This window comes from Ambystoma mexicanum, chromosome 4p, assembly GCF_040938575.1.
Source record: "Ambystoma mexicanum isolate Mex_15411 chromosome 4p, UKY_AmexF1_1, whole genome shotgun sequence".
Lineage (NCBI taxonomy): Eukaryota > Metazoa > Chordata > Amphibia > Caudata > Ambystomatidae > Ambystoma > Ambystoma mexicanum.
In genome coordinates this window covers 856768395-856787670 of record NC_090927.1, presented here as the reverse complement: position 1 = coordinate 856787670, position 19276 = coordinate 856768395, and the positions used below count along the sequence as shown (strand labels likewise).

The window sequence follows — 19276 nt, the reverse complement described above, 5'->3', positions numbered from 1 at the left end:
TTTCATTAATGGGAAGGGCCGCATTATTGAAGATGGTGGCACTTCCAAGGCTGCTCCATTATTTTTCAAATATGCCTTATAACATCCCTAAAACCTTTTTTTGGACTCTGAACATCACCTGCCGCAGTTTCCTATGGAGCAACTCGAGATGTCGAATGTTGTTGGAGAAATTGGAGAGACCATATGAACAGGGAGGTATAAGAGTGCCGGATTTCGAAGGGTATCCAATTTGTCACGCATTGGTTGTCAGATGAACAGACCCAAGATACTGAGTTACTACAACCAGCATGCACCCCATTCTTTTTGAAGGAAATGGTGTGGACCACAGCATCCCGGATTCCCGGTCCCCCACTGTTGCTGCAGTTAGGTGAGACGATGTGGCAAAGAGCTTGCTGCTTTCTGAGCAGAGAATCACCTTACTCACCCCAGATCCCAAAGGTGACACTCAAGTGTGAAGATGCACAACTTAGGTTGAATGTCAGGAAATACTGGGAACCTACAGGGGTGGTGACATTAGCCGATATACTAAGAGAGGGGCGAATGATGTCTTTTCGTGCAGTCATTTCAGAACTAGGCATACAAGAAGGGCAACACATGATACACGCCTCACTCCTCCATAGTATGAAGCTAAAATGGCCGGGAGTGGATAGAGTTTTGTTGGAAGATGAAACAATTGAAACACTCTATAACATTGCCGAGGGGGAACACACAGTATCCAGACTATACGAGTTACTAACAACAAGGCCAGAATACAACCTAATACAGATTAGGCATAGTTGGGAAGCAGACTTGCAAGAGCAGCTGCCGGACATGGCGTGAGGCAGAGCCGTGCGTTGCCACAAAAAAGTATCCAGAAATGTGAACAGCTGATTTAATTATACGACACCCACAGAGCATACTTAACCTCGAAGAAAATTGCTAAATTCAGCAGAACAACAGAACAATCTTGTCAGAAATGTGGCTTGATCAATGCAGACCTGGTGCATATGTTCTGGGCCTGTACGAAGATACGCCAGTATTGGGAAGAAGTGGGCCAGACCCTTGCTAGGGTCGGCTTAACAACTGATTCGATTTCACCCACGGCGTGTTCGCTAGGAATCTTTCCTAGACCAAAACATGCGAGGCATGTCAGCAAATTGAGGGACCTAGCGTACATTTTAGCGAAGCGTAGGATAGCAATGGGTTGGAAAGCATGCAATAGTCCATCGATAAGCATGTGGCTGCGAGACCTCCCGAAGTGGTCATCGGCCGAGACTGGGGCGTGGCAGGAAGCATCCCGTCTGGGCCAAGAGGAACAACACATAGACTTAGGGGCCTGGAAACATATGTTAAAAGAACTGATAGTCCCTGCACAGGAGGACACCCAGTCCCAGGCGCACGCTCCAACACAATCCGCAGAGTAGCGATATGAAGATTGGTTCATGCAGGCTGATGCGCTGGGCAGGTAGACATGGCAAGTGGTATAGGCTGGGGAGGGGAAGAGAGGGGCGTGGTGGGGTTTGAACCGACATAAAGAAGGAAATGTATAACTTGATGTTATTTTCAAGTCTGTAAATTATGTTGAAAATCAATAAAAAAATTTAAAAATAAAAAATAAGTGTGGGTAGAGTGGCTGGGGTCAGTGCAAGGGTGAATACATGCACACGTGAACCTGACATTAATTTTTTATTAAGTGACATCTGGTCTTTTGGAGCCAGTTTTCCTGGCCCGCCTGTTGATGCAGGTGCATCTGAATCACCAGGAAGGTAATTTTTCATACTTTGCCCACCCGAGCTGTGCAATATTGATTCTACATTAGGCACTGAAATAAATCAGTTCAGGATGCATAAATATATTCTTTTAAATGTCATGAGGTATTTGCACCACATGTCCCATGCATTGCTTGCCCTGCATGATACATTAAGTTTTACTTCTCTATGAATCCTACAAGTGGCCATGTGATTATGCTTGGAATATATCCTGAATTATTGCTGCTAAACAACCAATGAAATCAAGTGCTCACAAAGCGTTAACATGTTGCTCCTACACGGACATAAACTATTTTGCTTCTTCACAAACGAAATATATAGAATTGTTTATGCATAACATTCATCAATGGGAATGCATTTGACCAAAGGGTTACGAGTGTTATCTCATAGACAATGAGATGCATTAATGAATAGTTGCCCTTTGTGAGTTTTTCATATTTCCGCCTCCTTATGAGCTGTGTATATTTAATTTCCCCTTTGCAATATCTCCTTGATGTGTTCTGTGAAACACTGCCTCCCTGAGCGTTTGTCTTCCACATTAACTGTGCAATTTCCCCTACCCAGACGAGCTGTGCAGATGTTCTTCCGCACATTTGATGCAATGTGTTCCATACATGAAACATGAGCATTTCTAAATGTAAGCCAATATATAACAATAAGTAACAAAGTGATGCTTACACATAAGGCATATAATATTGAACATATATGAGTGATGTGAGCAGTGATACTGAGCTCCCTTATACACAAGAGTCGCACATAAAATGGCTAGCGTTTCACAACTATGGGCCAGGCGTTATTGCTCAAGCATATGGGTCTCCACAAGGCTCACAAAACTGCGAGTCGCAGGAAGAATGTTCCAACTACAGGGCCCTCTGCACCTTGATAATAAGGCATAAGGTTGGGTTTTTACAGTCAAACTCTGTAGTCCTGTGCAGTGGTTGTTTAAGAAACTGTTGGAGGTCCAACGGATGGCACATTACTGTTGAGTGTTTACAGGAATTCATAATAGCATTATGGCGGAGCTCACCTGTAGCTTACTGTTAGGAAATGGATTGTTGCCACACAAAGAAATTATGCCACTGCTGGGCATTCGTTTTTGATAATTAAAATGGAGTGGCAGACCAGTTCTTGTGTGATGACTGTTCACTAGTTTTTTTTAAAGGGAAAACATATTCATTGAATCAGTCTTGTATACATTTGTTAGGCATTTATTTATGAGGCTGTGATATATTCTATTTGTTTTTACATTGTTCTGGTCGGTTTTCTAATTAGTAAAACAGTTTGCTTGCAAGGACACTTCAGTGTAGTAGGGTGATTAGTGTGTGGGTTTATTCAAGTTTCATACAAAAACATACACAATTAAAAAAGAGAATATCCACAGAAACAGATAACACCAATGATTACATGTTTAAAAATGTTCACCAATTCACAAACTGTTAGATAATTTCACTAACGACATAATAGAATGAAAATAATTTAAAAAATGTGCCCAGCTTGTAACATGTCCTATATTCTGGATCCAAATATAACAACATTCACCCATTAAAAGTAGCCCAAGTCCCATCCTTTAAAAATGCTGGTTTCAAAAGCAAATAGGTGAATATTTAAAACGGGGGTAGATACATTGTTTGAGGCATTGATCACAGTATGTTTTTTTTAAAAGCACTCGCAATTAGTACTAATGCTGGTTTTGCTTATTTCTAGCAACTATCTGGATCAGATAGCTGAAGAGGTGAATGATAAGCTGCAGGAGACCGGGCAGGTGACAATTTCTGAACTTTGCAAGGTGTATGATCTTCCTGGAGATTTCTTGGCGGAGGTAATTACTTTGTGATCTTACCATTGACTGAAACCTAGTTTGTAACTTGTTAACGTTCTAATGTCCTCCATACTCTTTGCCAACTGTTAAGGGGCAATACGTTTGGCATGAAATTATACTGCTAGCAGTATTAGTCTTTGCGCCACCTAGAATTTCCCTCCTTGCATTTTCATCCAAATATTTAGTAAGAGCAATGTTTGCCTGATTACACCTTGATACTATGAAGAAAGGTCAAGGCTAACCAAAGATATAAGCAAGTAAAATGACAATATGAAAAAAACAAGGGTAAAGTCTACGAATTGTCCAGTCGGACCATCTAGTAGTCAAACATAAGAATGTGGTTTGTTGTAAGAGTCATGGCAAGGTGGTCCTCTAACATCAAGAACAGTATTCCAAGCCCCATATGCCTGTATATTATTGTGATTTATGATGTATGTCAGGGTGCAATATTTGCACTCACCACTAGCCATTGACTAGTGATATTTGACTCTTGGGTGAGTAAATAATGGTGTGTATATTTAGAATTGAGGTGCCAAGTGACTTTTTGTGGCTCGCTAGTAGCTTGCAACTTGAATTTGTGCCCCGTGCTGGATGGAATATAGGTATGGTCTATCAAGCTTCCTGGCCTACGTGGTAGTCACATTTGAAGGTCCCACTTATGTGGGAAAAAGAGGGGCTCTAAGGACTGAGGATGCCGACCAGCAACAGGAGAAGCTACCTTGAGGTGGTACCGTACCGGCTGTGTATCCAAGAGCCTCTCCACATTCCCCAAGTTATCCTGCGCCAAATTGACAGGAGCAGATGCCACCCAGCCTACTGATTATTTTGGGAGGAGTGTTGGATGAAAATATCCCACTCAAACATTAAGGACATCCCAAAACCGAATCGAGTGGAAGGAAGATGCTCCTCGCCACATCCCCAATATCCAACAGTGACAAACCAGTTGATTTAAATGGTAACCACTGGCGCTGCTGCTTGGAGGCAAAATGCAAAGTTCTTCAAACACCTGCTGGTAGGAAAGAAAAAAACATCCCAACACTTCCCTCATATACTCATCGTCCCTCCCCTTCATTCAGATTCAACAGCACAGTCACAGTGTAAATCCTCCCCCTTCCATACATGCATAGTACGCATCTGGCCCTAAAACCACACAAGAATCAACTCAAAATTCCCAAAGAAAACTGAAGCAGCGAGAGCACCAAAAGTCCAACTTCCCCAGTCATGAATCTCTTTACCTGGCAGCAAACCAAGACAAGAGGGAAATGGGCTGCTCACTAACTGAACGTCCAAAGCACATGGCATGAATTCAAAATGGCCCCTAGCCATTTCAATCCCACTCTAAATTCTGAACTACAAAACCCACTGCCAATCAGATAACTGCTGAGAGCTATCTCACCACCCCAGTCAATCAGAGAAAACTCCTGGCGCTGGCAATATGGGTCAAACACATGGGGGAAGGATGCAGTTCAGAAATGAGCCGAAGAGCTGTGAGATCAGAGCAAGTGGGATAACCAGGAGAACTGGGAAGACTTGGAGGGATTAGAGGCCAGGAGACACTGCAGACGCTTAGCCACCATAACACCTTTATGGTGACAATGGCCCCTTATCCCTTGCAGAGCAAGAACACTTAGAGTGAGACTGACTCACGGTAGGAGTAATGTCCTAAGAGAGAGCTAGATCCTGGGAGACAACCATAACCTAAGAGAGCAACTGACTCCTGGGGTGAGTTGGAGCCTGGTATAGCAACAGTCCCAAGGAGAGAACCAGACTTTGGGAGAGAAACCGAGGGGTGGGGGGGGTTAATCAGTGCCATAAACGGAAACCTGAAATCCATCTGGGGGATTTACCCCAGATGCTGGCAGAGAACATACTCCAGAGAGGGATCCGAGACACTGGTGGAGTCTGTATCTGAGAGGTTGGCAAAGATCAAAATATGGAGAGGGGACCGGCTGTGAAGTAGAGAAGCAAGCTGGGTGCTATGTCCCTGGAACAGTGGAGACCAGAGGCAAGCTGGAGTCTATAAGCCTGAGACTATGAGTTTTGAGCCCGAAAGTATAGCAGTGCTATATCTGAAACTTGTTTATTAGATTGGCTATTCCTGAAGAGACTAGTCGCTCCTGGTTAGGGTCTGGTTACATCCTTTGCTCTTAGTTAACTGCCTTTGTGATAGTTTGTGTTTAAATACACTATCCTGAAGTCAAGGTTAACATAATGCAGGGAAAGCCTATGTCTCTTAGTTGAGTTCATCCAACATCCTGAGTTAGCGATTCTGATTCTTGTGAGACTATGAATGCTATTTTTAGTTTTAGGTTAAACCTGTACACACTATAGTAGTTGTCCCACCTACTTTATTCTCTGTGAAGGTGTTGAACTGTACTTTGGTTTTGTGGGTTCTGTTGGTCATCTTTGTTTCCTGTTGCATAGTGTGGATTTATGTTTTGATGTAATTAATGTATGTATGCATATACGTGATTAATAAAGCGCAAACCTACTTTCGAATCAATGAAGCGCTTTCTAAAGGGGATACACCGAGGTGGTCACAAAAAGGTTGCAGGGGAAGCAGTGGAGCTGGGATCGGTAAGGGTAAGAGAGCAGAGTAGGTCGGAACGCCAAAAAGGGGAGAAATAGGTGTCAAGTGGAGCAATCAGCAATTCGCAAGATGGCCTACAGGTCCTTCCTGAAGTGTAGGATAGAAGGGGCTGGTTTTATCTTTGTTGGTCAATTGTTCCAGATACAGGGTGCAGGGCAAGAAAATGTGTTACCTGTTTTTATTCCCTCTTGCCGTTTTGTTTGCAAGTGTGCCTTCCAGTGGTGTGTTGGCCTCCAGAAATTGTGAGTTTCTCTGCCAAACAGAGTGGTGTTCTGTTTGTGACTGCTTTGTAGGTGATTCTGGCAGTGTTCAACATGAAGAATATGATGCCTGCTTCAAGGGGGTAGCCAGTTCAGTCCTTGAGGATGGGGGCAACACAGGCCAGCCAGAGCTCCAGAATGGTCGGAGGTGATGTCCCCTGCCTTGGGTGGCAGTCTCCCATGTGGGTCAACCATCTCGAAGCACAGCGTCAGTCCCAGCAGGGTTTCGACATTTTGCGGAGGGAGGAGCTGTAACGCAGGCCAGCCAGATCTCCAGGATAGTCAGGGCTAATGTCCCTGGCCTTGGGCGACTGTCTTCTATATGGGTCGACCATCCCTAAGCACAGGCGTAGTCACAGGGTGCCCCGGCAGGGTCCCCATCCATTCCCAGAGGGAAATTATGTAACACAGCCCAGCCAGAGCTCCAGGATTGTCATTGTCATGGGGGATATCCCAGGCCTTGGGCAGCCGTCTCCCATGTGTGTCGATCATCCCCAAGCCCAGCCTGGAGCTCGGGCTGGGCTGCATTACAGCCTTTCCCTCTGGGGCAGAATGGGGATCCTGCCGGAACTGCCACTGGACTTGGGGACGCTCGACCCACATGGGAGACAGCCACCTAAGGCCAGGGACATCACCACCGACAAATCCTGGAGCGCTGGCTCGGCTGCGTTACAAAATTTTCCTCAGGGAATGGATGGGGAACCTGCTGGGGCTCCCTGGGACTGCCGCTGCACGTGGGGATGGTCAACCCGCATGGGAGACAGCTGCACAAGGCCAGGGACATGACCCCCTACTACCCTGGAGCTCTGGCTGGATTGCGTTATAGCTTCTCCCTCTGGGAAAGGACGAGGACCCTGCTGATGCTCCCTGGAGCAGCTGCTGGGCTTGTGGACAGTCAACCCACATGTGGGACAGCCGCCCATGGCCAGGCACATCACCCCCAACAAATCCTGGAGCGCTGGCTGGGCTACGTTACAGAATTTCCCTTGGGGAACAAATGGGGACCCTGCTGGGCCTCCCTGGGGCTGCCGCTGGGCTTGGGGATGGTACACCCACATGGGAAATGGATTGTTAAGGCCGGGGACATTACCTCCAACTGTCCTGGAGTTCTGGCTGGGCTGCGTTACAGCTTTTCCCTTCTGGGAGGTATTGGCACACTGCTGGGGCTCCCTGGTGGGAAAAAGCTGTAACACAGGCCATCAAAAACTCCAGGACGGTTGGAGGTGATGTCCTGAGCCTTGGGGATCCGTCTCCCATGTGGGTCTACCGTCTCCAAGAACAGCGGTAGTCCCAGGGAGCCCCAGCAGGGTCCCGACCTTTACCTGAGGGAGAAGCTGTAATGCAGGCCAGCTAGATCTCCAGGATAGTCTGGGTAATGTCCCCGGCCTTGGGTGGCTGTCTCCCATATGGGGCGACCATCCCCAAGTGCAGCGGCAGTCCCAGACAGCCCTGGCAGGGTCCCCTTCCTTTCCCCGAGGGAAATTCTGTAACTCAGCCCAGCCAGAGCTCCAGGCTGGGGTTGGGGATGGTCGACACACATGGGAGATGGGTGCCCAAGGCCTGGGACATCACCCCCGACCATCCTTGAGCTCTGGCTGGGTTGTGTTACACCTTCTCCTTCTGGGAAAGGACGGGGAGCATGACGAGACTCCCTGAAACCGCTGCTGGACTGGCTAGGCAGCATTACAGAATTTCCCTCCGGGAACGGACGACGAAACTGCCGGGGCTCCCTGGGACTGCCGTTGGACATGTGGACAGTCAACACTTTTTCTTTTCCATCGAGGTAGGTGCACCCACACATATGAGGGACTGTTTTCATCCGGACACCTGTGGAAATGTGGGAAGGTAGGTGTTGTTGGCTGCGTGTTTCAGGAGTTTCCAGGTGGGAAATGTCTGAAAATTGTTTTATTTGCTAATTTTCAGAATTTGCCGGGGCTTGTGGGTAATACATTCTAGGACGATTCACGCAGGTTGGACCTCTGTGGATTCCCACGGGTGTCTTATTTTCGGAAATGCATGGGGTCCCCTGTTTTCCTTGGTGGCTGCGACACCCCAGGCACAAATCTGTAGCTTGTCCACAAGAGCAAATTCCTGCAAAATCTGCCCTGCGAAACACTTGGGGTTACCAGTGGTTTAGACTTTTCCCTTTGTGCCTAGGTATGTGCACCCACACATGTGAGGTACCGTTTTGGTTGGGACACCTGTGGGAACACGGGAAGGTAGGACATGTGTTGGCGGTATGTTTCAGTGGTTTGGAGGTGGGAAATGTCTGAAAATTGAGTTGTTTTTTTCCTTCAATCTCTGATTTTGCCAGGGCTTATGGGTAATAAATTCTGGGGCGACTTGCGCAAGTCAGACCTCTGTGGAATCCCACAGGTGTCTTATTTTCAGAAATGCATGGGGTTCCCTGTTTTTCTTGGTGGCTGCGACACCCCAGGCTCAAATCTGTAGGCTGTCCACAAGAGCAAATTCCCGCAAAATCTGCTGTTCTGAAACACTTTGGGTTACCAGTGGTTTAGCCTTTTCCCTTTGCGCCCAGGTTGGTGCACCTCACATGTGAGGTACCGTTTTGGTTGGGACACCTGTGGGAATGTGGGAAGGTAGGACATTTCGTTGTTTTCTCTTGGTTTTCATAACATGTTCATACATTTGCTGCTGTGCTTTGTTACACAACCCTTTCATTTCCCAAATGTGACCTACATCTAGTGGGCCTTTATCTAATTACATTGGGGAATTTTCATACTAAATTTTGAATAATTCTTTGAGGCGCATAACCTACATGGACCCTCAGTTTTCAAATAATGTCTCAGTCTGCAAAGCGCCTTCTCAGGGAACACAATTATGATTGGATAAGCAGGAGCTAGAAATAGCTGCTGGGTATTCAGCATTAGTCAGTGACCAGAAGCTACTACTGGGGAACGAGGCGGTAGTACATAGCGTTCCACAAATCTAACTACCACATAAGATGCAAACATATAATTGTGTCCATTATTCATTACCCGATTTGCTTTAAATCTTTTATACATGTGTCCTAATGTTATTTATAGATTGTCCCAAACACAGTTAAATTTACTTAGGTGCGTTTGTTCGACATCAGTTTGCCTGGGAGCCAAAAGTAGCTCCTGGTAGATGTTGGTATAAAGCTACTCGTGCTCTTCTAGACAACACACAGTAGCTAAATAGCTCCTAGCTCCCCTAATTTTCAAACCCTGCTGTTGAGTCTCTCTCTCTCCCTTTTCTTAGAAACTAGGTCTGCCTCAGGTACTTCTGCTTCAAACTTCCTCATGAATAATGCCCCTTTCATCCGCAGATATTTTCCAATAATAGCACTCATCTATCCGAACAGGTATTCAAAATTATTGCTCTTTTTATTCCTTGTGCATTTCGGCTTATATTAAGGAAAATATTCCTACACTTGTCATCGTGACATTGCACGTTTTTATTGGTTTGATTTTAATCATCCCATTGGTTTGCTTATCAGGCTGACGCTCCCAGGCAATACAACCCTTAATGTTAATAGGTTGATCACATTCTGAACACGTGAGAAGGTATATGCTGCACTTTGGACAATTTTGAGTTCACAATCATATTTGTTCGATTTCTGTGTTCCCACGACCCTTATGAGCACAGAGACACATGGCATGAATTTATGCAGTGAAATCTGACTTAATTTTTAATTTGTAGAATTCTAATAAATCTACAGATATTGTGTTTCGATTCATTTTGTAGAGGAGAATCTCACAGTTGCAAAGTTACTCACTATATTGACTGTTACTCCTAGTCCGTAGTAACCTTTTCTCCATAGGCCCTCCCACCTTCTAAAACATACATCCTTCAGCTACGGCCTGAGTGTATTGGAAGCGACTGGTGGGACAAGGCTGGGATGGTGGCTGCCATGTGCAAGTGTACCCACTCTGTGCTACTTTGCGCTAAAATTAATAAAGAATTTTCTATTGAAGAAATGGCTCTGGTCCTGTCACCTGCGGACGGGTAGTTATAAGAGTATGGAGGAAGGGAAACAGTGGAACATGAGTGTCATAATCCCTACGGTAAGCAACTTTTACTTTCTGTGTCCATCTCTTCAGAGACACGCCCTGCCCTTGAGAAGGGGATGGGCCAGTGGTTACCAGTCAGGGTCTTCAGGTCCATCAGAAAGTATAAGGGCAACTGATGACGTCACCGTTGTTCAGCCCTCACTCATTTAGAGAACTGCTTAGTCAAAACGTTCTGGTTCCAAGCAAAAGTACAGCAATTTCGAAATTAATGTCTGAGTACCAAAACTAACGTTATATTATAAAGCTGTAGTGGACTGGCGGCTCTGCTACGTTGTCTGAGAAAATCTATTGTGCTCTTGTTCAGTTATTCATAATTTTTCCATGTAAATGTATGAATGTAATCTGTTCGTAAAAGCTTTATTTCTGCAATATTTGCAATCACCATGGATTAATTCTTTGATCTTTACAGGTATTTACTCTGCGAATTGGTAGAATTATCCATGGGCAAATAGACCAAAACAATCGAGGAGTGATTTTCACGGAGGCATTTGTGGCTCGGCATCAAGCACGCATCCGTGGACTTTTCAGTGCAATCACTAGGCAAGTGTTGATGCTCTTCTAGTTCACATTTCTGGTTATTTCCAATATTGCAAATGTTTGATTGGAGGAACACTTTTTGCATTGTTCTCACATTGCACCCATATGCCTGCTGGCTAAAGGGAAATACTTCAATGAATAGTAAAACGATAAATAGACACAGATTCTTTGCAAAATCTTTAGGTTTCAAACATTTTCATTAATTGAATTTGATTTTCCTATAGTCTGAGAGTTGAACGGTGAGTTCCAAAGTTTTGGAAGTTTATGTACCTACTATGAAGAATACTTTTCACAAACCACTTCCTAATATATACAGTTTTTAATTTTCCAGAAATTGTGCAGATGATAATGTGTGTGTTTTCATCTGGAGTAATGGATAGAATTCTCTGTTTGGAGAGATCATTGTATTGTTCCACTTATGTTTGTTAAGCTAGTTTGCTAATCAAAGTTGTTAAGAGACTTTGATCCATTTTCTTATATATAAGTAAACCGGGTATTCCTAGCATGGAACGAACTACACAAAACGGTGTGTGGAATTGTTAAATAATAAAGTTTCTGTTTTTTTGTTCTACTATGGTTACGGATTTCTTGCAGGATCTTGGGTCTTCCTCTTGTCCTTCTCAATACTTAAAACTTCATTTTGCGGCAGAATGGGAATAACGTGTATGGAACCCACGGGTTATGGCTATCAGCTTGAGCAGGCATCCAAGCTCCCCTGGGCCTTCTCCTCCTGCAGGGTTCTTAAAACCTTAAGCTTGGCCTTGGGGCCCTCAGGTTTCCTGGAATTTGGTAGTGTTTGCTGTCCTTTGTGCTCGTACACTCCTTGCTGGCTGTTTACTATTCACTGATCTCAGGGATGCCATGGTAAAGTTCCTCTATCCTGGGCGCTCTGCATCTGTCTTTGAGCTTCTTGGTGGGCCAACTGCACATGGCCCTCAATCATCAGGGCTTACTTCCGGAGATTGGGCTTGTGTTTTCAGGGAACATGGACCCTGTCTGAACCTTTGGGTGTTTGACGAGGTGACCATGGGGCTAGATACTGCCAGTATCTCTGTGATGTAGTGCTCGGGGGCGTAGAGAGTAGGACCCTAGTCACACTCCCTCACCTGTGTCTAGGGACTGGGTCTAGCCAACATATGCAGCCTAGCAAAACCTGAACCTTTAAAAAAATGATGAGCAGAAGGTTTCTTGTGATATTGATAAACAGTACATTCCAAAGTTCATCCTTTTCACTAGTCTGTTACATTCAGGATGGTATAACGCTGCTCTCTTATGCACTATCCCACAACTTTGCACATACTCCTTAAAACAACCACTCGTAAATTGTAAGGCGTTATCCGTAAGTATGCAACTCGGAAAGCCGTCTCTTGCAAAAATGTCATGCAGAAATGTGACAATACTTGCACCACTTACTTCTCTAAATACCTTACACTCACACCACCTGGAAAACCTATCCAGCAAAACAATCACCAATCTACCTTACCCAAGCCCCATTTCGACTGGACCCAAAAATATCTATGGCTACTTCATCCCACACCTTGCATGGGACATCATTTATCATCATGGGCTGCTCCTTCGTCGTGACACCTTTGCAACTCTCTACACATCCAGTACAATCCTGCAATTTCTTCTCAACCTCTCTAAAACTGGCCATCAATAATCATACTGCAACACTGCTTTGTTCTTGCTGATACCAATATGTCCTTTATAAGCAATATCTATGATGTATGCTCTAATGTTTTCAGGCACCACGGCCCGTCCCCAACGAAACACAACTCCACCTTCCAAACTGAGTTCATCGCGACCTTCTCAAAATGGTCTCTCCCCTTGAGAATCCTCACCCTTGCTGGGCCATCCACTCTCAATATACAACTTTATCTTGGAAAGAACATTGTCATTATTCACAGCCATTACCCACTCCTCCTTATCAATAATACCATCATACATGGCAAAAACTACCTCCATGGCATTATCTTGATGTCTCTTCCTCTCTTCTAGTCAATCTCGATAAACAATCAGCCAACACATTATCTTTTCCTGTCACCACGCACATTTCAAACTTATGGCATTGTAAATGTGGATACCTTATCTAAACCTTTCCGTTCAAAAATCGCCTTTAAAGGTCTATGATCTGTTTTGATTATAAAATCAGTTCCCCATACAAAATAAACATTTTGATGGCCCAAAAACAACCCAACGCTTCCTTTTCCAGTACCGAATATCTCAATTCAGCCCCTCTTAATGCCCTGGACGCATGCATAATAATTTCCTCCTCTCCTTTGGCATTCATCTGAGACAAAACGGCACCTAACCCTATTCCACTGGCATCAACAGTGATAATACTCCTTTACCTTGTATCAAATTTCTTTAATGGCGCCGCCAGATTAATTTCTTTTAATTCTTCACTACACTTTTCACTCCAAATGAACTCTTCACCTTTTCTCAGCAATCTCCTCATTTCTGTAACTCTTTCAGAATAATTCTTTATAGATTTTTGATAAAACTCCAACATTTCTATAAAAGGACGTAATTCTCCTTTTGACATTGGCTCAATCACATCTTTTATTGCATTCACCATGGCAATTTTGGGTCTTATTCCTTGGGCTGAAATTTTATGGCCTAAATATTCCACCTTATCAACACAAAAAACACATTTGTCCTTTCTCAACGTAATCCCTCCATCTCCAAGAATTTCTAGTACTTTTTCTAACGTTTCATCATATACCTTTATACTATCCCCAGATGCTAAGATGTCATCTTGGAAACAGAAAACACCTTCGATTTTATGGAACAATTTATCCATTATCGTTTGGAAAACGGAGTAAGACCCCACAGACCCCAAGCATGTCCTTCCTACAGGCTGGGACAACAACAACTGCTCAAGAACCTGTTTTGAGCCAAAACATTCTACACAGCATCACTAACATCACTAAGCCTATAAACATTCCACCCAAGAACTACAGGTGCATCACAGAGTGGAATACTCTGATAACCATCTACGGTTCCATGTCATTTCACCGTGGGATGTTTTTTTCGTGTTTTTTTTACCGTGGATTTATTTACGAAAAAACTCATTGCATTTTTTTGTTTTATTTTTGGGCCCCCCACCCCAAAAATCCCCATCCCCCATTTTTTTTATATATTCCCCAACAACCACACCCAAAATATGTTTCTACCCCCCAGCCCCCAAAATTCAATGGGTTTTTTCGGCATGCAAATCGCGGTAAAAAAAACAGCAAAAAAAATCCTGTGATGAAAGGACGTCGTACCCCATCTACGTGGGTGTCCTAGCAACTCTTTACATGAACATCTTAAGTAACATCATAGCATATCTCCCTCTCTTATCACACACAACCTCTCCTCACAATGGCAATTCTATTTTTATTCCACACCTGCCCTCCACTCCCTCTTACGGCACCTTTCATTACTGCAACCACGCCAACAGGATCGGAACATAACAGATCACCTTTCCTCTTCATCACGGAACAATGCATCATTATCCTTTGGAAAACTGAGGAAGCAGATACCAGGCCAAATGGCATTCTCCTGAACTGGAAGACACCTTCATGCGTGATGAAAGCCATCAATTTTCTACAATCCTTCTCTAGCTCTACCTGATGATAGACTGACGCCATATCTAGCCTTGAAAAACACCTACCCTGACCCACCATGGCAAGCATCTGACCCATATTGGGCAATGGATATCTATCCACAAGTACTGACCTATTTAATTTCCGCAAATTCACACATAGGCAGATCCCCTAATGGTTTCTTCACAATAACTAACGGGATGTCCGCCCACGCTCTCTCAATTATTCCCATGTTCAACAATTTTTGTAACTCTCTCTTCACATCCTCCCTTAAAGTTAAGGGCACAGGACTTAATTTTGCACACACAGGCACACACACCTTTTTTTTTAGCACAATTTTATGTTGCATCCCTTTTACTTTGCCTATACCTTTTCTGGAGACCCTTTCATGCCTATCATAAGTTGATGTGTTAATCTGTAACACTTGATCACTTTGATTGGGATCTAATCTCACCATTAGTTTCTTCTGGTCCCTCCAACCAAACAGCGTCATCCCATTTTTGGTGATGTAAACTTTTCTAGTGGCATGTCTCCCCTTTAATTCAAATTCAGCCTCAAATTATCCTAATAACTCTATCCTGTCTTGATTGTATCCGTTCGGATTTATATCTGGCACAAGTAGATTTATTTATATTCCCTTGCATTTCTTCCTCAAAGTCCTTTCAAGACATTAAAGATATTTCAGATCTGGAATCTGCCATCATCTTAACACTTCTTCCATTCAATCTTGCATCGGCATGGGGATGTTCACATTCAGTATCTCCCATATCGCACAACATACAGTTACACAGTAATGTTTTCAACATAACAATTTTCATCCTCTTCTGAACTTACATTTCCATCATCATCATTGACTACTATGACCTTCCTTTAGTGGTTTGTCTGATAGTTTTTCAACAATTGGCGAAGTGACCTTGCCTCTTACACTTGTTGCATGTGGCTCTCCTTCCGGGACATGACATAGAAGCAGCATAATGTGTATTAATAGCACACCTATAACACAAAAATTCTTTCTCCTCTCTCTTGTCCCCTTTCCATTTACTGGCTTCAGTATCCGTTCTTTCTTTCACATTGGGTTTATCCTTTCCCTTTTTCCTTGGTTTGGCTTCGACCACATTAAGCACTTCGACCTTTACTTCATTGCTGTCCTCCTCGGCTCTTTGCTACATAGGCCATGGAATGTTCCACTCTCTTGGCGATATTCAATACATCCTCCAATGATGGTTCATCCCTCAACCATAGTTCCTCTCTTATTTTATTGCTGCTGCAATGAATCATAAATTGGTCTCTGATGTGCTCATCAAAAGACTCCTTGAATTTGCAGGAAAGAGCTAAATGTCTCAAAGCTGTGACAAACTCTTCCACGCTTTCCCCTTGTTCTTGGACTCTAGTACCAAAATTGTATCTTTCTAATATTGTGCTCGTTTTTGGATTAAACTTAAGATCTAGTTCCTTTTAATGCAATATCCAATTCCGACATACTATCTCTTTCACCTTCATCTGGAAGGGCCGCAACGTATCATAAACCCTTTGACCTTCGTAGCCTAAAAAATGCATAAGTAAGGAGACTTTCCTGTCCATTGAGAACGAGTTGCCACAAGCAGCCTTAATGTAGTGTAAGAAACCCTTCTTCCACTGGGGCTATTTCACCTTCGGAGGGCCTGGAAATGCCATGAACAGAGATGGACCTGGCAGGCCAGTTAGCGCCATGCTCCTGTCAAACCTATGTCGGTTTGAGTGGTAGGAACAATGCTCAATGTGCTTTTCTCTCTTTTGTGTCCCTTTTGCCTTGGAGGATTATTGGTATCTATTTCTAGAGTGTTTGATTCATTTGGACTGCAGTTTACCGATTTGCAATTGGGTTTTGCAAACTTGCAAAGCTAGATCAGTCAGTGTTTTGGTTTCCCCTAATGTGCCTTCTTTACACTAACTTATTTCCTGGCTTGCAATGCTTGGTTAATGTGAATACTTTGCACTTAATGTGCTTTATTAGCTCCAAAGTTGCTCCACTACTCGTTCCACTAACTCAAGTAGAAAATTGCACACCTCTCTTTCCTTTTGCTATGTAACACGAGTACGTGATCGCTTCCTTCTTTCGCATGCATGCGCAGACTCGTCATGTCCGCTTGGACTGAGTCTGGCAGCGTAGTGCGCATGCGCAGCTCCTACCGCTTTTTCCTGTACCGTCGTTCTCCGGAGAATTATTTCCAGCATGTGGTTCCTTTGCATGCACTGCAACTTAAGGTAAGTTTGTTTACCTTACTGTGTGTCATGCAGAGTTTTGTCACTGGGATGACGTGTCCATTGCTTTGTCGGTGTGCGGTCACGATTCGACTCACTTTCCTTGGCACAATATTGTTTGTTGTCTCCTACTCAGACACGCTGGCTGCTGCAAACGCCAGGCTTGGCAGAGCGGCAGTGTGGTCACGATGCCGCTCGATTTCCTTTGCATAATATTGTTCGCTGACTCCTACCGAGACACGTTGGCCGCTGCAAACGCCAGGATTGGCGGAGCGGCTTCACTTGCTCCCGGGTTGGTCGCTGGGTACTCCAAGCAGGGGAAGCAGTTTCTTTTGTTCCTTCATTGGCCGCTGTTACAACCGATGGGGAGCGGCTAAATAACTTAATCCTGTACCGGTGTCTGATCTTGTGTCCTCGTCGCAAATAAAAGAATGATGTCCCCAGACTTGTATAGTAATGCAAGTTTATTTGAAGTAAAGTAGTCACAGACCCCAAGCACGTCCTTCCTCCGGGCTGAGACAACAACTGCTCAAGAACCTTTTTTGAGCCAAAACATTCTACACAGCCTCACTAACATCACTAAACCTATAAACATTCCACCCAAGAACTGCAGGTGCATCAAAGTGGAATGCTCTGATAACTATCTACATGGGTATCCTAGCAAGTAATTTACATGAACAACCTAAGCACCATCATAACACTTATTTGAGAAGTAAATACCATTTTCAAGTTGGAACTGTGCCAGCGTCTTCAATTCAGTAAGACATTGCTATAACTCCAAAGAAACTTTGCTACATTCTTCTTTTCGAGTCCAAGGATTCTTTATTGATAGAGACAACCTGTGTTAGGAAAATGTTTGTCATTCCGCTCCAAACTGAGGCGAATAGAGCCATTATACAAATGACTCTCTCTGCCATTGATCTACAACATCTCACGCGATTTAACGGACTCACACCAATTTCTATGTAGAATTTGGCCAAACCACCAATTTCATGAAAAGATTAACCCCTCTGGCAGTCCGCAATCCTTCAAAATACACTTGACAGCCCTGCATCCCTTAATCAACACCTCGAAGAGTGTATCACTATGTAAAGGAGATTAAGTACCTCACTCCAACAAAGTCTAGATAAAAGGGTCTGTTCAACTATCATCTCATATCAGTCTGTTTATTTGCCAAGCACTTCAATTGGATGTTACCCAACATCTACAGAAACACCTAGAAACTAGCACACTCATGAACTGCCATTCATGTATTAGTCCATTAGGAGGAAACTAACAATGTAGACATCAGAGAAGCTCCAGACAAAGGAAAGAATGCTGACTTGATCCTCAAAGACCTGCCAACAGATCATGGCCCAGTGGACAATGCCATTCCAGAACCGAGATACCAAGGCTACTAGTGGATCTTGGGAATGTTATGAATGTGCTTTGAGTCATTCATATCAAGATAGACTAATAAATCTATATTGAACATATGTCAGATACAGTAGCCATCACCTGTTGAGTACGTCGACGACACTCCCTCTCATCTTTACGTTGTAATGCTTACATGCATCCCCTTCCTGACAACATTGAATCCACACTATCAAAATAAAGATTTTATCTAAAGATACACAGCAGCTAAAAGTAGCTCCTAGGTATCAAACATGATCCACAAAGTATAAGCTACCTCTGGGGAACAAGATGCTAACACATAGTGATAAAAAATGTAACTTCCATATGAGATGCAAAGTGTTTTTGTTTATTAATATATATAAGCCCCATCATGCAAAGTGTTTTTGTTTATTAATATATATAAGCCCCATCATACATTAAATGTCTTCTGGATACGTCTTAATGCTCCTTTTATGCACATTCCCAAACATATAGTTAATATAACATAGGCATGCTTTTATGGCACCACTTGGCTAAATGAGTCAATGCTTTCAAGCTAACCAGCAACTTCGAACCCTGGATTCCAAAGACCACTTTTTAAAATATGACAACCGCTCTGATTCACCGGAAATTGAGGGCAAAAGCTAATAGTCACCCAAATCAAGCATATGAGATTCCAGAAATTGGTGTGGAAAAAGTGGAAAGTTTCTAAACCATGCAAAGTGAGCATTGCTTCGATGCGTGTTTAATGACGAGATACCCAGTGAAAAAACTAAAAATGACTTCCACTGTTGTATTGGCCCTATATAGGAGATATTTTGGGGGCAGAACCTGCATATTTTGAACAAAAAGGCTGTTTTGAGCAATAAATAGACCAAGGGCAACATGGACACATGTCGTTCTCAGGTACAGTACTCCTGATCAGAAACATTCAACAAACAAGAACACAGCCATCTTTAGTCATTTTAATTCTGCCCCACCCCCAGTATCCATATGTTTAAGCGATGGTCTTTTGTTCCTCACTGTTATTTCTGTCTTAAAATTAATTAAGTCGTCAAAGCA

At 43.6% G+C, this 19276-nt stretch overlaps 1 protein-coding gene across 2 annotated transcripts in view; it reads left to right on the top strand.

Moving 5' to 3' along the window:
* Positions 1–19276, top strand: part of UFL1 (UFM1 specific ligase 1) — a 1228658-nt gene that overhangs the window by 293357 nt on the left and 916025 nt on the right. For both annotated transcript variants that reach the window (XM_069606422.1, XM_069606423.1), the window contains 2 exons: positions 3453–3567; positions 10882–11012. In XM_069606422.1, the coding sequence (XP_069462523.1) occupies positions 3453–3567; positions 10882–11012 (246 nt within the window). The remainder of the gene's footprint in view (positions 1–3452; positions 3568–10881; positions 11013–19276) is intronic.